At 39.2% G+C, this 16,010-nt stretch overlaps 1 protein-coding gene across 5 annotated transcripts in view; it reads right to left on the reverse strand.

Annotated features, from left to right (window-relative positions):
- Nucleotides 1–745: 745 nt before the first annotated feature.
- letm1 (leucine zipper-EF-hand containing transmembrane protein 1) overlaps nucleotides 746–16,010 on the reverse strand; it is a 30,266-nt gene continuing 15,001 nt past the window's right edge. The window contains exons 6-15 of one of the 5 annotated variants that reach the window (XM_047345425.1): nucleotides 13,877–14,080; nucleotides 13,657–13,776; nucleotides 13,313–13,444; nucleotides 12,968–13,126; nucleotides 10,912–11,037; nucleotides 8,015–8,149; nucleotides 7,659–7,852; nucleotides 3,869–3,901; nucleotides 3,143–3,281; nucleotides 746–1,376 (exon numbers count right to left, since the gene is read on the reverse strand). In XM_047345425.1, the coding sequence (XP_047201381.1) occupies nucleotides 1,224–1,376; nucleotides 3,143–3,281; nucleotides 3,869–3,901; nucleotides 7,659–7,852; nucleotides 8,015–8,149; nucleotides 10,912–11,037; nucleotides 12,968–13,126; nucleotides 13,313–13,444; nucleotides 13,657–13,776; nucleotides 13,877–14,080 (1,395 nt within the window). In that variant the 3' untranslated portion in view covers nucleotides 746–1,223. Of the gene's footprint in view, nucleotides 1,377–3,142; nucleotides 3,300–3,320; nucleotides 3,751–3,868; nucleotides 3,902–7,658; nucleotides 7,853–8,014; nucleotides 8,150–10,911; nucleotides 11,038–12,967; nucleotides 13,127–13,312; nucleotides 13,445–13,656; nucleotides 13,777–13,876; nucleotides 14,081–16,010 lie in introns of those variants that run through there. The other 4 variants (XM_047345424.1, XM_047345426.1, XM_047345427.1 and 1 more) reach the window with 4 other exon arrangements.

The raw sequence follows: 16,010 nt of genomic DNA on the forward strand, positions 1-16,010 counted from the left end.
CATGATTTTTGCAACTGTAAATATTTTCAAACAGTCCAATTTACCTTTCTTTTAAGTTAGGGAAAGGTTTAGTTGCCTTCTTTCAACCATCTGGTCGGCAGTACGTAGCAATAGGTGGGTGAGTGGCATTGCTGAATTCCTCTATGCTCCATACAGCTGGAGAAAACTCCAGTCACTCTGGCACTCTCTAGTATCTCATCAACAGGGCTTTACACCAAAGGACACAGAGACATTGGAATACCTTGATTAAGGGTAACTGGCCCATGCCTAGACCCAACAAAGCATGTAAAGGACCAACATGGCCATGTCACAATTACACCCCTGAAGAGACTCCTGAAGAATCCATGTTCATTCCGCAGCAAGTTAGAGCTGCTTCAGAGGTATAAATGTTGCAGCATATTTAAGTGTGCCATTGTAAGTTTTATTAAATCTAGTAAGTGATATGTTTCCAGACAACCCAAACACTACTATGTGTAGTATAGCTCCATTTTAAATAGAATGAACCTAAATAAGCTTTATTTCCAGAACAAACTAATCTGAAGCACTTTTAAAATGTAATCTTGATACTAGTTTTAAACTTATAATAATTTGTGTCTAATATTTTCTCTGGTAGCAGGCGGTTACAGATTTAGTGGGCGATACCAATGAAACCAGAACAAATACAACTAAGAATAAAGGAAGGACCCATATGATATTAGAGGATGGTGTGTTAACATAAAGAGGAAAAAACTTAGAGGGATGACAATAATGATTATAATATTTACTGTGAAAGCCCAGAAATGCTGTCGAGGTGACATGACAGAAATGAGAAGGCAAGCTGTTTCAACCGAAACCTAAAATACCACAACCCATAAAACAATTTCAAAAACAGATTTTTGATCAAATTTCTCCTTAAAGCTTTCAGTTTGTAAAGCAACCATGGTTCCATGTCACTGTGTTCCCTGTAGCAATAAATTAGATAAAAATACACAAACTCAAGTATCCACATAACACATAGGATCACTCCAAAGAGTTTTATATAATAATTCCGCTTCAAATTCATTCTGTACATTAAAATGTGGGCCTTCTTTTTGATATTTTCCATTTACCAGTTATTTTCACAAGGCAGCTGTTACCTTGTAATTCTCCCTTGACTTGTCTGAATGATTCTGAAAACCGGTACCAGATTAAACTACTCTATGGCCTTTTTACAATTGCTCTCTGTGCCTTTGAGGGAGGACGAGTTAGCTGTTGAGTTTGGCTGCCTGCTCCTTTTCAGCTTTCTCTTTGGCCTTCTCCTTCTCCATCAGCCTCTCTTCCTTCTGCAGCATGACCATGATGTCCGCCACCTGCGAAGTAGAGATGTCGATGTCCTCTTTGTCAATCAGTTCCACCACCTGAACAAAACATGGCCCAGAAGAACATCAATTAGACAAACAGAGGCTCTTCAAGAACTAAAACACACACGGTGCCGGAAGTATATGTTTTTCATTTAAAAAAGGTAAACTGAAAAAGGTTTAGAGTTCCAATGCTGCAAATCAGACTTATCTTCATACCATGCAATAAACAAACTGGAGATATCACAAAGGGCCACGAAGGAGATAAAGTTACAGTATATGTTTAATACCTTTAAGCAGGTATTAAACATATTTTTCATTAAGCCCACATTTCTGTATTAAAAATGTTTTGTATTGGTCTGATATAATATTCTAATCTAAACTGTGGTGTTTTTAGCAGAAAACCATCATAATTAACAAATATAAAAGCTAAAAACTTAATTCTGTCTGTAATTAATCTATTTAATGTGTTTTTTTTGTGGCGAATCGAGTTACTGAAATAAATGAAGCTTCCCCCACATGATGATGTTCTCTCCACCAAGTTTCACAGTGCAGATGATGTGCAGCATTCGTTTTTGGACTGTTTTGCATGTAAGCCAAAACGCTCATGTTCGGATTACTGTGAACGCTGCACTTTCTTCCATTGCCTACATTGTATTCTTACAGGAGAGTTTATTCTTCTTGTTTAGTACACTATTAATAGTTGTCCTATCAACAGATTCTCCGCCAGAGCAACCATGGCCCTTAATTCAGGATGTTTTTCCATAATCCACAAAGAAATGGGACACTGGGTACAAAGAATGTTCTTTTTTATAAAAAGATGAATATTATCGAGAACCCTGAACATCTTCATGAGACTGTCCTACAACAACAGAGTGTCTTCAGTCAGAGGCTTCTTCAGATCTGCTGTAAGACGGAGCGCTACAGGAGATCCTTCCTGCCCACAGCCATCAGCATCTACAACGGCTCTTTGAGGAAACCTTCATAATATGAGCTATAACATTTAATTTTCCTTTGGGATTAATAAAGTATTTTTGAATTGAATTGAATTTGAATTGAAGCAGCATAAACAGTTGTCACTGACATAAACCTCTGCTATAATGTTACATATAATGACGTTACATTTTAGAGAAATATTACTCTTTATTAAACTATTGCCATGATATTTTTCTCTCTTTTAAGCTTTTTTAAAAAGTAAACATTAATACATCATAAACTATGTGTTAATATTGAAAACATATTTTAAACAAAGAAATATTTGATCTCTTCAATTTTTTGATATTTACTATAAAACATAATATGCATCAGAAAACTTTAAATTACATATTATAGAGGTCATTGTACCATATGTTTATATTTTCAACTATTTATAAGCATAGCTGCTACCCAAAAAAATCTCCCTTTTTAAGGGTTACAAGACCATGTCCCTTGGCGCTTGCCCTACTCCTCAAAAGCAACTGTGACACCCTACCCCTTAGAAACAGATAGTTTATGGGGATAAGCAAGAAGTGAAATAGGAATTCGCCTAAACTACACAGAACTGTACTCTATTTTTAGGCACTGGATTTTATTTAGGGGTCTAGAGTAAAGGGGGTGAACACAAATGGATACAAAACATTGTTTTCTGTTTAAAAAACTGAAACCCATTTATCATTTTCCTTCCACATTAGTTACTAGTTTGTGTTGGTCTGTCACATAAAATCCCAGTACTATACAATGGAATTTGTGGTTGTATCGTGACAGAATTAGAAAAGGTTAGATGGGGTGTGAATACTTTTGCAAGGCACAGTATGCCGCATTAAAGAAAGATGTAGTGTTGAAGTTACTTTAATGACGTCGTCAATGTCGATCTTTCCATCTTTGTTGTCATCCAGGGCTTCTGCCATCCTCTGCAGCTTGTCCTCTGGAATGTTCTGGATCTGCCGCATGACGTTGATGAGCTCGTCGATGCCAATCAGGTTCTCCCTGAAGGTGTAGAACAGACTGCATACAGGAAACGGTTACCGCCATTGACAGGGTGTAAAATGTGGTGGAGAGGTCCGAAATCAACAGGCTGCATTCATTCAGGTCTCCCAGACCACACCAATCCAATCCATTAATAGATTTGTTGATAAAGCCAGCAGATTTGGTAAGTAAGTGAATCCATGCTGAAATAAACTGCAGAACATGGTCTTATGTGCTGCTTTAACGGTTTCAGTAGCATATTAGCATAGGGCAACTTTAAGCATAGGATGAAACACTGCATAAGATGCTACAATATGCAGAAGCCTTCATGCTTTTGGACAAACACTTTTGAAAAACAATGAGTCTAAACATTACAAATCAAGCAGTAAGTTTGACATTTTTGTATTTGATTTGATTTGATTTGAATGATTTAACCAACAGACCGGTACTGTTAAGCCAATTCCAAACACAGCAATCTTCTGGTCTGGTTCTGAAGTTAAGAACAGGATCAAAGATCGATTCTCTGCACAACTGTTTCAGCATGTGAAAAACCGTGATGCAACATCAGAGTCTGACAAGCAGTAATGGTTTAACACCGTTCAGCTTACCTTGCAGCATCGCTATATTTAGTAAGGAATAATCTGTAAAATTTAAAATCAATTAGGGACTGGATTTGGTGTTTTGTCAGCAAACTGTATTAATTAATTGATTTATATTTTGCCATCTCCACCACCATTTTACAGGAAATGTACTTACATCAAAAGGTGCTTTTCAACTATGGGTTGTGAAAACAGGTTTTTTATGTGAATTATGGCCCTTGACCTTTATAGAGTAAATACTTATTGTTCACAAACACAAACTTCAAACTTAGTAATTCATGCAGGAATGATCACAGCCACTCCACTGTATTCTAGGGGAGCATTAAACACCCAGACACTCACAGCGGCAGATAGATGCCTGTTGGGTGTGAAAACTTGTATGTTGTGTTTATCACTCATAAGACCTTGTACATTCTGAGCTGCACATGTGAGCGGCTGAATCGTACCCTGTTCTGCTATCTTCTAAAACCAGCCTCTTCTCACACCCACACACACACACACACACACACACATACACACACTCTAACTGTCTGAACTATAAATAAAGAGAGAGGGGTGTTAACACTTCGTAGTTGCACTGCAGAGTGTTAGCTACCTCTTCCTGCAGAAAGATAACAGAGACTCTGTGTCCTTCCTCTGAGTTGACTAATTAATACCTAACAGTGCCATATTAGATAAAACCTGGAATCATTCTTGAGGTGTGGTGGTTGTTTAATGTTGTAACTTGAAAAATAAATGCTGTAAAATACTCAAACATTACTGGTTTAAATTCTTAAAAAACATTTACTCAAGACAGCTTAAGGAGGAAGCATTCCAGTAAATTTCACAGTATCTATGCTTTGCCATAGCCTTTAGGTTCTTCTGTTATCAGACACACAAAGTTTTCAAAAACACTGAGTAAGTGTAGGAAACATGTAATCCAGCATTTCAGCCAGGGCTGTTTCTCATGAAGGTAAGTTTCAAAAACATTCACCTATGTATTTGTAGGTAAAGGGGTTGCTGGTATTTTTTTATTCAGCTTTTGTGTTTATAAATGACATCTTGTAATACTTTGAAAAAAACGTAATACTTAATTCTGTGTACTTAAGTTGACGAATATACCATTCACCGGTGTGGATCGGGTCGTCGCACAGGGAGCTGAACAGCATTTGGTCCTTAAATTGAGTTGGATTGGAAAATTGGATACAGCACATTTAATCTATTTTTATCTAACATGTTTATTGATTTGATACAACTGTCAACAGTATTTTATTTGCTCTTACAACATAACACACAAAATAATAAATTTCTCAACTCTTGCCTTAGAGAGTGCTCAATGGGAAACCATCCAAGTGGTTAACAGAAAAGCCCTCAACTCCGGTGCCTGTCTACACTGATGAAGAACAAGACATCCTCTGCTTATCTGAGGGCATTGCTGCAAAGATCTCCAGCACAAGTAGAATATAAAGATGAAGTGCAGTTCATCTGTGTGGTTCTCCTCCCCGAGGTGAACCTAACCTTGTTTTCTGTTGTGCTGCATATAATGGATCTCATACTTTCATAGCTTTATACTATGATTAACAATAACTGCTCTAGTTTTGCGTTGCTATAACAGTATAAAGAAATACATTTTATTTGCTCGTGTTTTTGTTCGTCTCTAGGCCATCATATACGGATTATTCGCTCTGACAAATGTTGAATGGCAGGAGGAAGAGCAAGAATTTCTTTCTGGGACAGTTTATGAACAAAGGCAAGAGGAGAAATTTAAGAATTTCCGAGTATAATGGCTGCTTCTGCTATCCCTGTATGTATTAATTTCACCTTTTCAGTGAAGTGGAGGAAGTTTGCTGCAAAATTGATGGGCAAATGATGAGAGAAGGGGCACTGTTTAAAAGGTAGGTAACGTTGTTAATGTCAGTATAATACAGAATTAGATGTTCTCAAGAATGTTTAAGTATAGACTAACTATTTAGATGTTAAGGAAAAGTGTTTTGGTTTTCAGCTTTGTGGTAGATATGTTTTCTGTCTCTCTCTCCAGATGTACCTGCTGTGGGATGATATAATTTGCATATTTTCATTTACATTTTACTTTTAACAAGGATAAAAAATGATAAGGATAAGAAGGAAGCCTGTTGGCTGCAGGTATGAAGTATCTGCATTGAACAGGGAGGAGCCGTCCACCACTATGTTCTGATCCATCAAGGTGCTATGAAGCAGATGACCTGAGATTGCTCCATCTCTCCACTACATCCCTCTGAATCCATCAGGGACACATGTCTGAAGTCATGTTTGAATTTGCGTGAAGTCATGATGTTGTTATAATACAAAATTCATCAGGATTGTTAGTGTGTATCTTGGCATTCACATCATAGAAAACTTCACATAGTACTTTGGTAGTGGCTGTGACTACATGTAATAGATGTGTATACATGTATGAATTTGAATTATGATTGTGGAGACTGTCTTCACCTATATCTCCTTATCACTCTTGTTGGGCACAGAGTTAACATTTCCCATGATGACTGACTGCAGAAAGAGCAGACATAAAGGCTGGAGAACTCAAAGCCACCAGACTTTCCTGCTATCAGCTGAAGGACTTGTGAATGCTTTTATGTATACATTATTACGTAATACATTTTTCGGTGTAAGCAAAAGCATTTATATTGAACAATCCTTTAATCCATTATGACTATTTAGTAGTTTAATGTTATAAACTTTCAAACTGTTTGGTATCGTGGTGCACTAAATCTCTAAACTATTAAAATTAGTGCTTTAATTAGCTTTAATAGCTGTTGCTGAAAAAGACCTCAGGCTAAATTGAAATCAAAAGTAGCCTATTGATACCCAAAAGGAAATTCTTTATATTTATTTGTGTTAAGTAAAATGTCACATTTTTATTTCAACTTCTAAATGAGTCTGAGGTGTAAATTTTGACAAAAAGTGGTATTTTGACTATGCAAATGCAGTTGCAGTCATCCAGCAGGTGGCATTGTTGCAAAAACATAAGGGGTCTAGAACTCCGGGTCTGAAACTGGAACATCGCCCTCAAAAATAAAATGAAGCCACAAATCTCTGTTATCTGAAAAAGTGAATTTTGCATAATAGGTCCCCTTTAATTGATTTTTCCGATATTTCCAATAAGGTTAGGTAATTCTAATGACATATTTGAGTGCATTGACTGTAAAAAGGCTGTTTTTATACATGAGTGACTGGGTTTGAATCTTGTGTTTGTAAACAAAATGCTAATTACTCCTGTTGTATGAAGTTAACAGAAAATATGAACCACAGCGGAAACACAATGCTGGGAATATTCAGCTTGTAGCAAATGTTTAGCAGCCTCCACCCCATAGTTAAGGTGGAGAGTGTAGTTCTTTGGTCCAAACATGTCTCTAGCTCTTCTCTTTCCTGGGGTAGATTTCTACCCTGGTACTCTGATCTGGGTCTGGTTCTTGTAGTGGAAACAACGGGGGTAAATGAATGGCCCCTGAGAACTACCAAGGGTCCTGGAAAGTTCCCCGCAGTCGAAATGCACCTTATGTGGAGGATGATGATTTATTAATGATTATTAATCATTATGACAGTGATTGTTACAAAGATCAAAAATCAATTAAAACTAAAATGAATGGGAAAACATATAAAACTATAACAAAAATGTTTTACATAGAAGTTTCTGTCAGACAAAGTAAACACTTTTTTAACAGTGCTTTGTCACTTTAACTTTGAGAATTAAATGGGTAGAATAAAATGGATGGGCAGTAACTTTCCAAGCCAGAGCTCTGCGCACTGGGTGGTTTATTAAAGCAACAAATGCAACTCTTACCCAACAGGCGGAGTGGCTCCACTGTCCACCTGTCCGTCCAGGATGATTTTGTCGTTCTCCAGCTCCACAATGATTTTATCGATGCGACCGATCATGCGGGTGACTCTCTTTGACAGGCGCTTGCTGGCCTTCGATTCTTCTAAGGCCTTCTCTTGACCGGTCTTAGAAAACTCCTTTTTTATCTCCTCCAGATCCTGGAGAGCACACAGACACACAAATGAGGCACAGCTATCAAAGCATAAAGCAATCCCGTTCATTTACATATAGCCAAGAATATTAGCGTCTCATTTTTTTATATTGTAAAATATCATGAAACAGATGAGGTGAATGTGAATCAAGTCTGAATCTAAAAGCACCTCGTTGTACTCCTGGACATCATCCTTCAACTCCTCAAGTTCCTCTTTCTCCAGAGTAAGCAGTTTCTTCTGCTCCTTGAGTTTAGAGCAGGCATCACTCAGAAGGTCAATCTCTTCTTTGGTTATCTCCTCATCCTTGAACATAAAGAAATTATCAAAGAAAAGCTTGAACGACGTCAATAAAACATAGAAGATGCATGTAAATAGAACAATTGTTGCTGATGGGGTCATATTTCAAAGCTAAGATTGATTTACAACCAAAGCAAATAATGTTGCAATTGTCTGTCTATTTTTAGGATGCATTCACATAAAACTGAATGCAGAAAAATTGATGTTTTCCATACATGAGGAAATTATTATAGTATCAAGGAAAAAAGCCTGGTCTGACAAATGATCCAGGATTTCTTTGACTGTTTTCATTCAGATCTTCCTCTTATAGAAGCATGTAAGCTAGTTCACTGTGAATGATTGTTTTCTTTATCTGAACAAGTTCAGCAGTCACAGTAAGAGAGTTGTGGATTAAATCGGTTACACTGCTTTGCAGAAGCATTCATACCTGTTGAACTTCACATGTTGGCACATTAAAACCAAACACTTCAATGTATTTAATGCCATAGATCAACACAAAGTAGAGCTTGCAATGTTTTTTTATTTATTTTTTTGTTTGCTAATGAAGTTTGATTGTTAGCTAGCAAGGGGCTTCAGAAGTCACCTAATTAGTAAATGGAGGCAACCTGTGTCTAGGTATAAATACAGATGTTCTGTGAGGGCCTCAGATGTTTCTTAGAGGAAATTAGTGGAAGAATTATATTTCATTCTCTACAGCAGGGGTGTCAATCACCAGTCCAACATTTTGATGTGTCCCAAGTCCAACACACCTGGATCAAAGGACTGAATTACCTCCTCGTGAACTCAAGTTCTACAGAGTCCTGCTAATGACCAAATTATGTGAATCCGCTGCTTCAAGCTCCTGATGAAAATAGTTGCGTCTTCAGTTCCCGCAGCAAACTGGTGCCAATGTGTTTTTTTGGGGTCAGGATCAGGGGTAAGAGTCTGCTTTGCAGTAAACACAAAGAACTGGTGCTAAGTAAGAACCAGCACCAGTGAAACATTGGAACCGAGACAATAACCCTGAACATACAGCCAGAGCTACAGTGTAATAATGTGGATTAAAGTATATTCACATGCCTAAATACCCAGTCGCAACACAGACCTAAATCCAATCCAGAGTCTGTGACAAGGTTTAAAAATTCAGGTTCAGAGAATCTCTCCATCCAATCTGACTGAGCTTGAACTATTCCAGAAAAAAACTAATGGGCATCAGATTTGGTCTGTAGATGAGTAAAGCTGGTAGAGAAAACAGTATCTAAACTGGTGGGCTTTGGACCCGTGTTCAGCAAGTCACAGGGCTTTGCCTGAGAAAAAAACTCTTTAGTCCTGGCAGATGGTAGCAATAAGGTCCTGTACCCCGTGTTTGAAACCACAGAAGAAGACATGGAAAGTTTGTTTACATATGCTAATTGAGCATAGGGAACCACTATATGAGACACCATTTTCCCTGAGAAACAAAAGTATAACGTCCCTTTCACGTTGCCAAGCAACAACCAGAGTCAGCTAGAAGGGCAATTATGTGAACGCACGCTGAAATTCAGAGGTAAACGTCTCTCTGCACTGTCATGTGATGAATATCCTTCCCGTGCCAATGGAGCAGTGAAGCTCCTCTTACTGTTCAGCACTGACTATCTTTGTTACTGTAGCTTTTCAGCTTTGGCTCAGCTGAAGATAAACCCCGGAAACACACTGGACATTGAGAATGACCGCAGAGTGGTTTTGTCTACTATAAATCCAGACTTTGAGGCTTTAATCAGGAGCAAAAAATGGTTCTCCCATTAACTCCTGCAAAATCAACGTTGCACCCAAAGTAAAACTTAGTGCTGCTTAAGCTTATAATATTTTTAATTATTTAGCTACTGATAGAACACCGGAAGAAAACTTGATTTAGTAAACCTGAATACTTTTGACTTGCACTTTTTCACTTGCACTCTTTATCATTTTTATTTAGTTTGTGGATTAAAATCTGCTACTGAAGAAACAGATTAGTTTTCTTATTGTGTATTGTTGGACAAAGGTTCAGTTTCACAATTAGAGTTTATAAAAAGTGGTGATTAGGTTCTTGCATTTTGCATGGAAACAGCAACAAAATCTGTTAAAATGGTTGTTACTGACTGCTCTAATTGTTATGTCAGTCTTATAATTAATGCTTGAATATGTGATTAAATATTAAAAACCTGACTGAAAACTCTCCTTCACTTGGGTTGTGGCTTATTATGAAGCGTGATGTTGGGTCCTGAACCCTGACCAGTTGAGAACAATTACCTTCAAAGACTTTCAGTCAATAGCAGAGGGAAAACAGTTGTAACATGACGACATGTGAAAGGTTGAAAGGCACAGTACAAGAACATTACATTTATTGTAAACCCAAATAAGACATCAACCAATAACACTAACAGGGGAGGGTCAGTCAGGATGCTGGGCTACTGTCCACAACCAATCAATACTTTCTCACCTGAGGACAATCTATAGACAAAAGCTGGAAGATTAACAACATTAAAGCTAACCTGGAAACGCAGAAACATCTGCCACTGCTCAAACTGGGTTGAACAAAATGAAACAAAAAGATCACAACAAGTTACAAAACCTCTCCATCTGATCAGAGAGGGTGGGGTGGCCACATTTAAAAAAACACCATTAAGTCTACGTCTCTGATACTAAAGGCTGACGTTTCTAGGATAAAGATTAGTTACATAGTAGATGTACAGAAGTAATGAATGTGAAACGACATTGCAAGTAAATGTTTAGTAAGTTTACTAGTTTAACAGAATATTTAATGGGATTACCTTGTTTCCCTCAATAACAGGAGCTGTATCCTTCAGTGTCTCTGAATGAGTTGATCTGTTAGCCTGAAGTGATGCCTCTGCCTCGCTCTGCTTCACCCCACTGGCTTCAAGCTCCAACTCATCCTCCTGCAGCAGATAGTCTGATTAAACATTCAAACAGGCAAAAAAGGCTAGTAGAAAAAAAACTGTGAAAGCTAAACAGATAAGTCCAGTAACGTCATTACTGGGTCTTTCATCAATCAACTGTATTCATTACATGAATAAATTATGTAAATAAAAGACTAATTGTCCCACGGCAAAATAGCTACCCCATACATGGATCTAATCTCATAGCAAACCTGAAGTGAAAAGTTCCATTACTTTGGACTGAGGGGGAGTTTAAATGAGGGACAATGATCCTAAACACACAGCAAAACTGGGTCTGGAATACATAAATCAGGCTAAGGTTCTGGAAAGCCCTAACTTTAACTATACTGAATCTGTATGGATCATGCCTAAAACCTGCATCTCTGCCAACCAGTTTAAAGAAAGTCTACCAATTCTGCTAAAAAGACTAGTCAAATATCCTGAAAAATGAAACGTACATGCTTTACAAACTAGAGCTCTGCTTTTTTTATTGATATTGGTATAAAGTAAAAATATATACAGTGAAGTCTGTAATTATTCATACCCCTGGCGAATTTTGACTTAAAGTTACTTGTATTTAACCAACAGGTTTTTTCTTGATTGGAAATGACACAGGTGTCTCCCAGAAGATAATAAGATGATGTATAAGAGGCATCATTGAGGAAAAACCTATTACTCAGCTTTTATTTACATTTCAACAAAAGCTGGCATGTCCAAAATTATTCACACCCATTGCAAACGGTCACAGTCTGTGGAAAAATCCAAAGTGCAATACCATTCCAAGTAGTCCAAGCTGTTCTAAAGCATCCCAATTACCTTGACTGACTGGGAACAACTTTCCAGTGGCTAGAGCGCAAAGTATTAAAAAATACAAGACGGTCCACACTGTGGAAAATCTCAGAGGATGTGCTTGGAACCAAATAGTGGCACCTATGCTGGTGAGGAGGATAGTGAAAGAGGTGAAAAAGAATCCAAGGTTCTGTTGGTGGCAACATCCCAAGGCAGACGGTCTAACGGACACTGCTGGCTTCCACAGACACAGACCAAGGAGGACACCACTTCTTCAGTAAGGCATACAAAAGCTCACCTGGTCTTTGCAAATGGTCAGATGAAACAAAAATGTAATTGTTTGGCCACAATGATGTATCCTTGATTTGGTGTAGAACAGGCGAAACCTTCAACCCTCAGAACACCATCGCCACTGTCCAACATGGTGTTGGGAAACTAATATTTTATGGGTGTTTTTCAGCCAATGGACCAGGCAACCTAATCACACTAAAGGGCACAGTGAGAAAAGAGCAATACATGAAGATTCTCAACAACATCATCAGGTAGCCTGCAGAGAAGCTTGGGCACCAGTGGACGTTTCAGCACAACAACAACAACCCAAAACGCAGACGTTCTGAGGAAATTGACAAAAACATGAACGTGTTGCAGCAGACCAGCCAGAGTCCTGACTTGAATCAAACTGATAATCTGTGGAGGGAGCTAAAGATCAGGGTGATGGTAAGGAGACCCTCCAACCTGAAATAGTTGGAGTTCACCGCTAAAGATTAATGGGCAAAAATACCAGTGCGGACATGCAAATAGCTGGTCAGCAAATATAACAAGCAATTAGAACATTAGCCAACAAAGGCTTTTGTATTGATTATTGAGAAGGATATGAATAATTCTGGACATGACAGCTTTTGTTCAAATGTAAATAACAGCTGAGAAATACCTTTTTTCCACAATGATCCTTGTTATATATCATCTTATTATCTTCTAGGAGACATCTGTGTCATTTCCAATAAACAACAAACTTGCTGTCTGAATAAAAGTCAATTTAAGTCAATTTGCCATGGGTATGAAATTATTCATACCCATGGCAAATTGACTTAAACTTACTTTTATTCATTTTCAAATTAAAAGACATTTTTATATAGTTTACCCTAGCGGCCTTCTCTGCAGCATCAGCCAGCCTCTCCATCTCCCGGTCTTTGGTGTCCTGGCGGATCGCTGCCTCCTCCTGCAGCATCGTCTCCACTTTGGTCTTATTGTCCACCTTAGAGAGCTCCATTTCAGCCACCTTTAACTGAGCCTCTTTGGTCTAAAAAAAAATTTAAAGGTGATTGGTTAACTGTTACCCTGAAGTTGTCAAAGCAAATGTAGACTTCAGGGGTGAATACATGTGTAAAGCCAGTATGCAGGACTAACAAAACCATCTGCAAACAGGATACATTTTTTTTTTCCTTTCAGAGCCTACAGTTTGCATTGTTCATTTTAGTTAACATACCATTATTTCAGGAAGGGTTTGCAGTGTAGTTTTGAGCTGGTCAGCCGGAGACAGAGTGTCAGGGAGGTACATGGCTCGAGACAAAAGCAGCAGCGACGTGGGGATCTGTTGGTTCAGATGCAGCTCCAACCACTGCAAAATCAAGCATGGGAAGATGACCAACACTGTGATCTAACTAGAAGAAAACTTTAACCACTTAAATGTCTCTAGGACTTTATAAACCTGCTCTTTTAGTATTTAAAACATGCTTGAGCTAAGACAGTAACATTTTGATGATCTTCTGTAGACGTATACAATTATTTTTAAAGAGTTAACTCCAGAAAACATCCATGTGTTTTTCTTACCTGGCTGAGTTGCTCTCTCAGTCGTTCCTCTGTGACTCCAAGAGATCTCATCCCTCGAACACGACAGGCTGCCTGCACCTCGTTCACGCTCAGACTTTCCACTCCCTCTTCTGCTATTAGCTGGAAAATAAAGGGGTATAAAGGTCTTAAAAGCATCGCCCCGGAATACAACTCACCCAGTGATGAAATGACATCTTAAGTGCAGCTAAAGCCTTCATACCTTGTCATCTGCACGGATGGCCCTGAGCTTCATGATGAGCTGAAAGCGGAGGAAGTTGTTGGTTCCAATGGACTGCAGCTCCAGGAGACGACAGAGTGCCACCAGCTGAGGTCGAGTCAGGTTGTCCAGAGTCAGCTCATCCTCAAACAGTTTGGAGAATTTTAAGATCTGTTCATTGCTGGGACGTTCCCCAGAGTCCCGGATCTACAGAAAGATTCAAATTAAATTATTTTGAACGAGACCGGATTCCCATCAGAAAAATATTACTTTAATTAATTTCCCAAACAAGTGTTTTGGGTCGCGGCAGTGGTAGAGGTTCGTCCTGTAACTGGCGGGTTGCCTGTTTGAACCCCCGCTCTGTCTGTTTCAGGCGTTGTGTCCTTGGGCAAGACACTTCACCTGCTGATGGTGGTCAGAGGGCCTGGTGGCACTGATTGTATGCCAGCCTCACTTCTGTCAGTCTGCCCCAGGGAGGATGTAGCTACATTGTAGCTCACCACTGTCAGTGTGTGACTGTGTGTGTGAACGGGTGGATGACTGATTGTAGTTTAAAGCGCTTTGGGGTCTCAATGTGACAAAGTGTAAAATGTGTCAATTGGGGTCAATATTTCTAGAAACAGTAAATTTCAAGTCTTACCACAGATTCTCAATTGGATTTGGGTCTGAACTTTGACTGGGCCATTTTAAAACATGAATATGCTTTGATCTTGAGCCATTATATTGTAGCACTGGCTGTTTGTTTAGTATCATTATACAACTCTGACAAGCTTCCCTGACTAGTTCAACAACAAGGCTGTTGTAGAGCCTGAATGCATGGTAATTAAATAATCAGCAAACATTTGCTGAAGTTCAAGCAGCTCAATATGCATATTGCATACACTGACGCAGCAATAACCAGGTGAACAAATAAGAAAACAGCTAATAATAATAAGTTACAAGGTTGAAGATGGCGCCGACGATGGCAGCCTCGGAGCTTCGCTCTCTCATTCAGTAGAGAGGAACTTCTCAACATCAGAGAGTCCTCTCTTGGGTTTTTTTCACCATCTTTCATCGATCCGAGGTTCACTGAGCTCCTGGCGAGTGGAGCTGCAGCTCTATATGGGATTCTGCGCCGAAAACGGCGGAGGGGAAAGCGTGCTGGCGTGCTGGCAAAGCTCCGCAAAAGAGGACTTCACACACCACTGCCTTCAATCCACCTAGCAAATGTCCGCTCTCTCAACAACAAGATGGACGAGCTGCTTCTCCTCACCGGTAAAAACACGGACCTCCGCGGATCAGCGGTTCTCTGCTTCACCGAGACATGGCTGAGTGAAAACATCCCGGACCGAGCACTGCTGTTGTGTTGGTGCAGAGACGTAAAAGTGCTGGAGAAAACATGTAGCCCGGATCTGGAGTCATTTTCCATAATCTGTAAACCGTTTTATTCACCGAGAAAGTTTTCCTCGTTTATAATAATCGGCTCATATTTTCCACCGCATGTCTGTAATCTGCTGAGCTGATTACAGACCTGGAGAAAAAATACATGGACTCGTTCATCATAATACTGGGAGATTTTAACAGAGCAAACCTCTCCCATGAACTCCCCAAATACAGACAGCATATTAAGTGTCCCACCAGAGACAAAAACACACTGGACCATTGTTACACAACTTTAAAGGACTCATATCATGCTGTTACCAGGGCTGCTCTGGGTTTTTCGGATCATGATCTAATCCACCTCATCCCAACCTACAGACAGAGACTAAGAGCTTCCAAACCCAAGGTTCACACTGTTAAGAAGTGGACTGAGGAATCAAAGCAGATGCTACAGGCCTGCTTTGAATGCAGAGACTGGACTGTTTTTGAAACTTCAGCCACTGACTTAAACCAACTAACTGATGTGGTGACATCATACATCAGTTTCTGTGAGGACATGTGTGTGCAGACCAAGACCTTCTGCACCTTTGGGAACAACAAGCCATGGTTTACTCCACATCTCAGGAATCTGCGCAGGGAAAAGGAAGAAGCTCACAGCAGTGGAGATTGGGAGCGGTACAGGCAGGCCAGGAACAGACTAACAAAAGAGATCAAAGCAGCCAAGAGAAGCTATAGCGAGAAGCTTAAGAACAGCCTTTCTACTGGTGATGCTTCAGCT

This window comes from Girardinichthys multiradiatus, chromosome 19 (assembly GCF_021462225.1).
Source record: "Girardinichthys multiradiatus isolate DD_20200921_A chromosome 19, DD_fGirMul_XY1, whole genome shotgun sequence".
Taxonomy (NCBI): Eukaryota; Metazoa; Chordata; class Actinopteri; order Cyprinodontiformes; family Goodeidae; genus Girardinichthys; species Girardinichthys multiradiatus.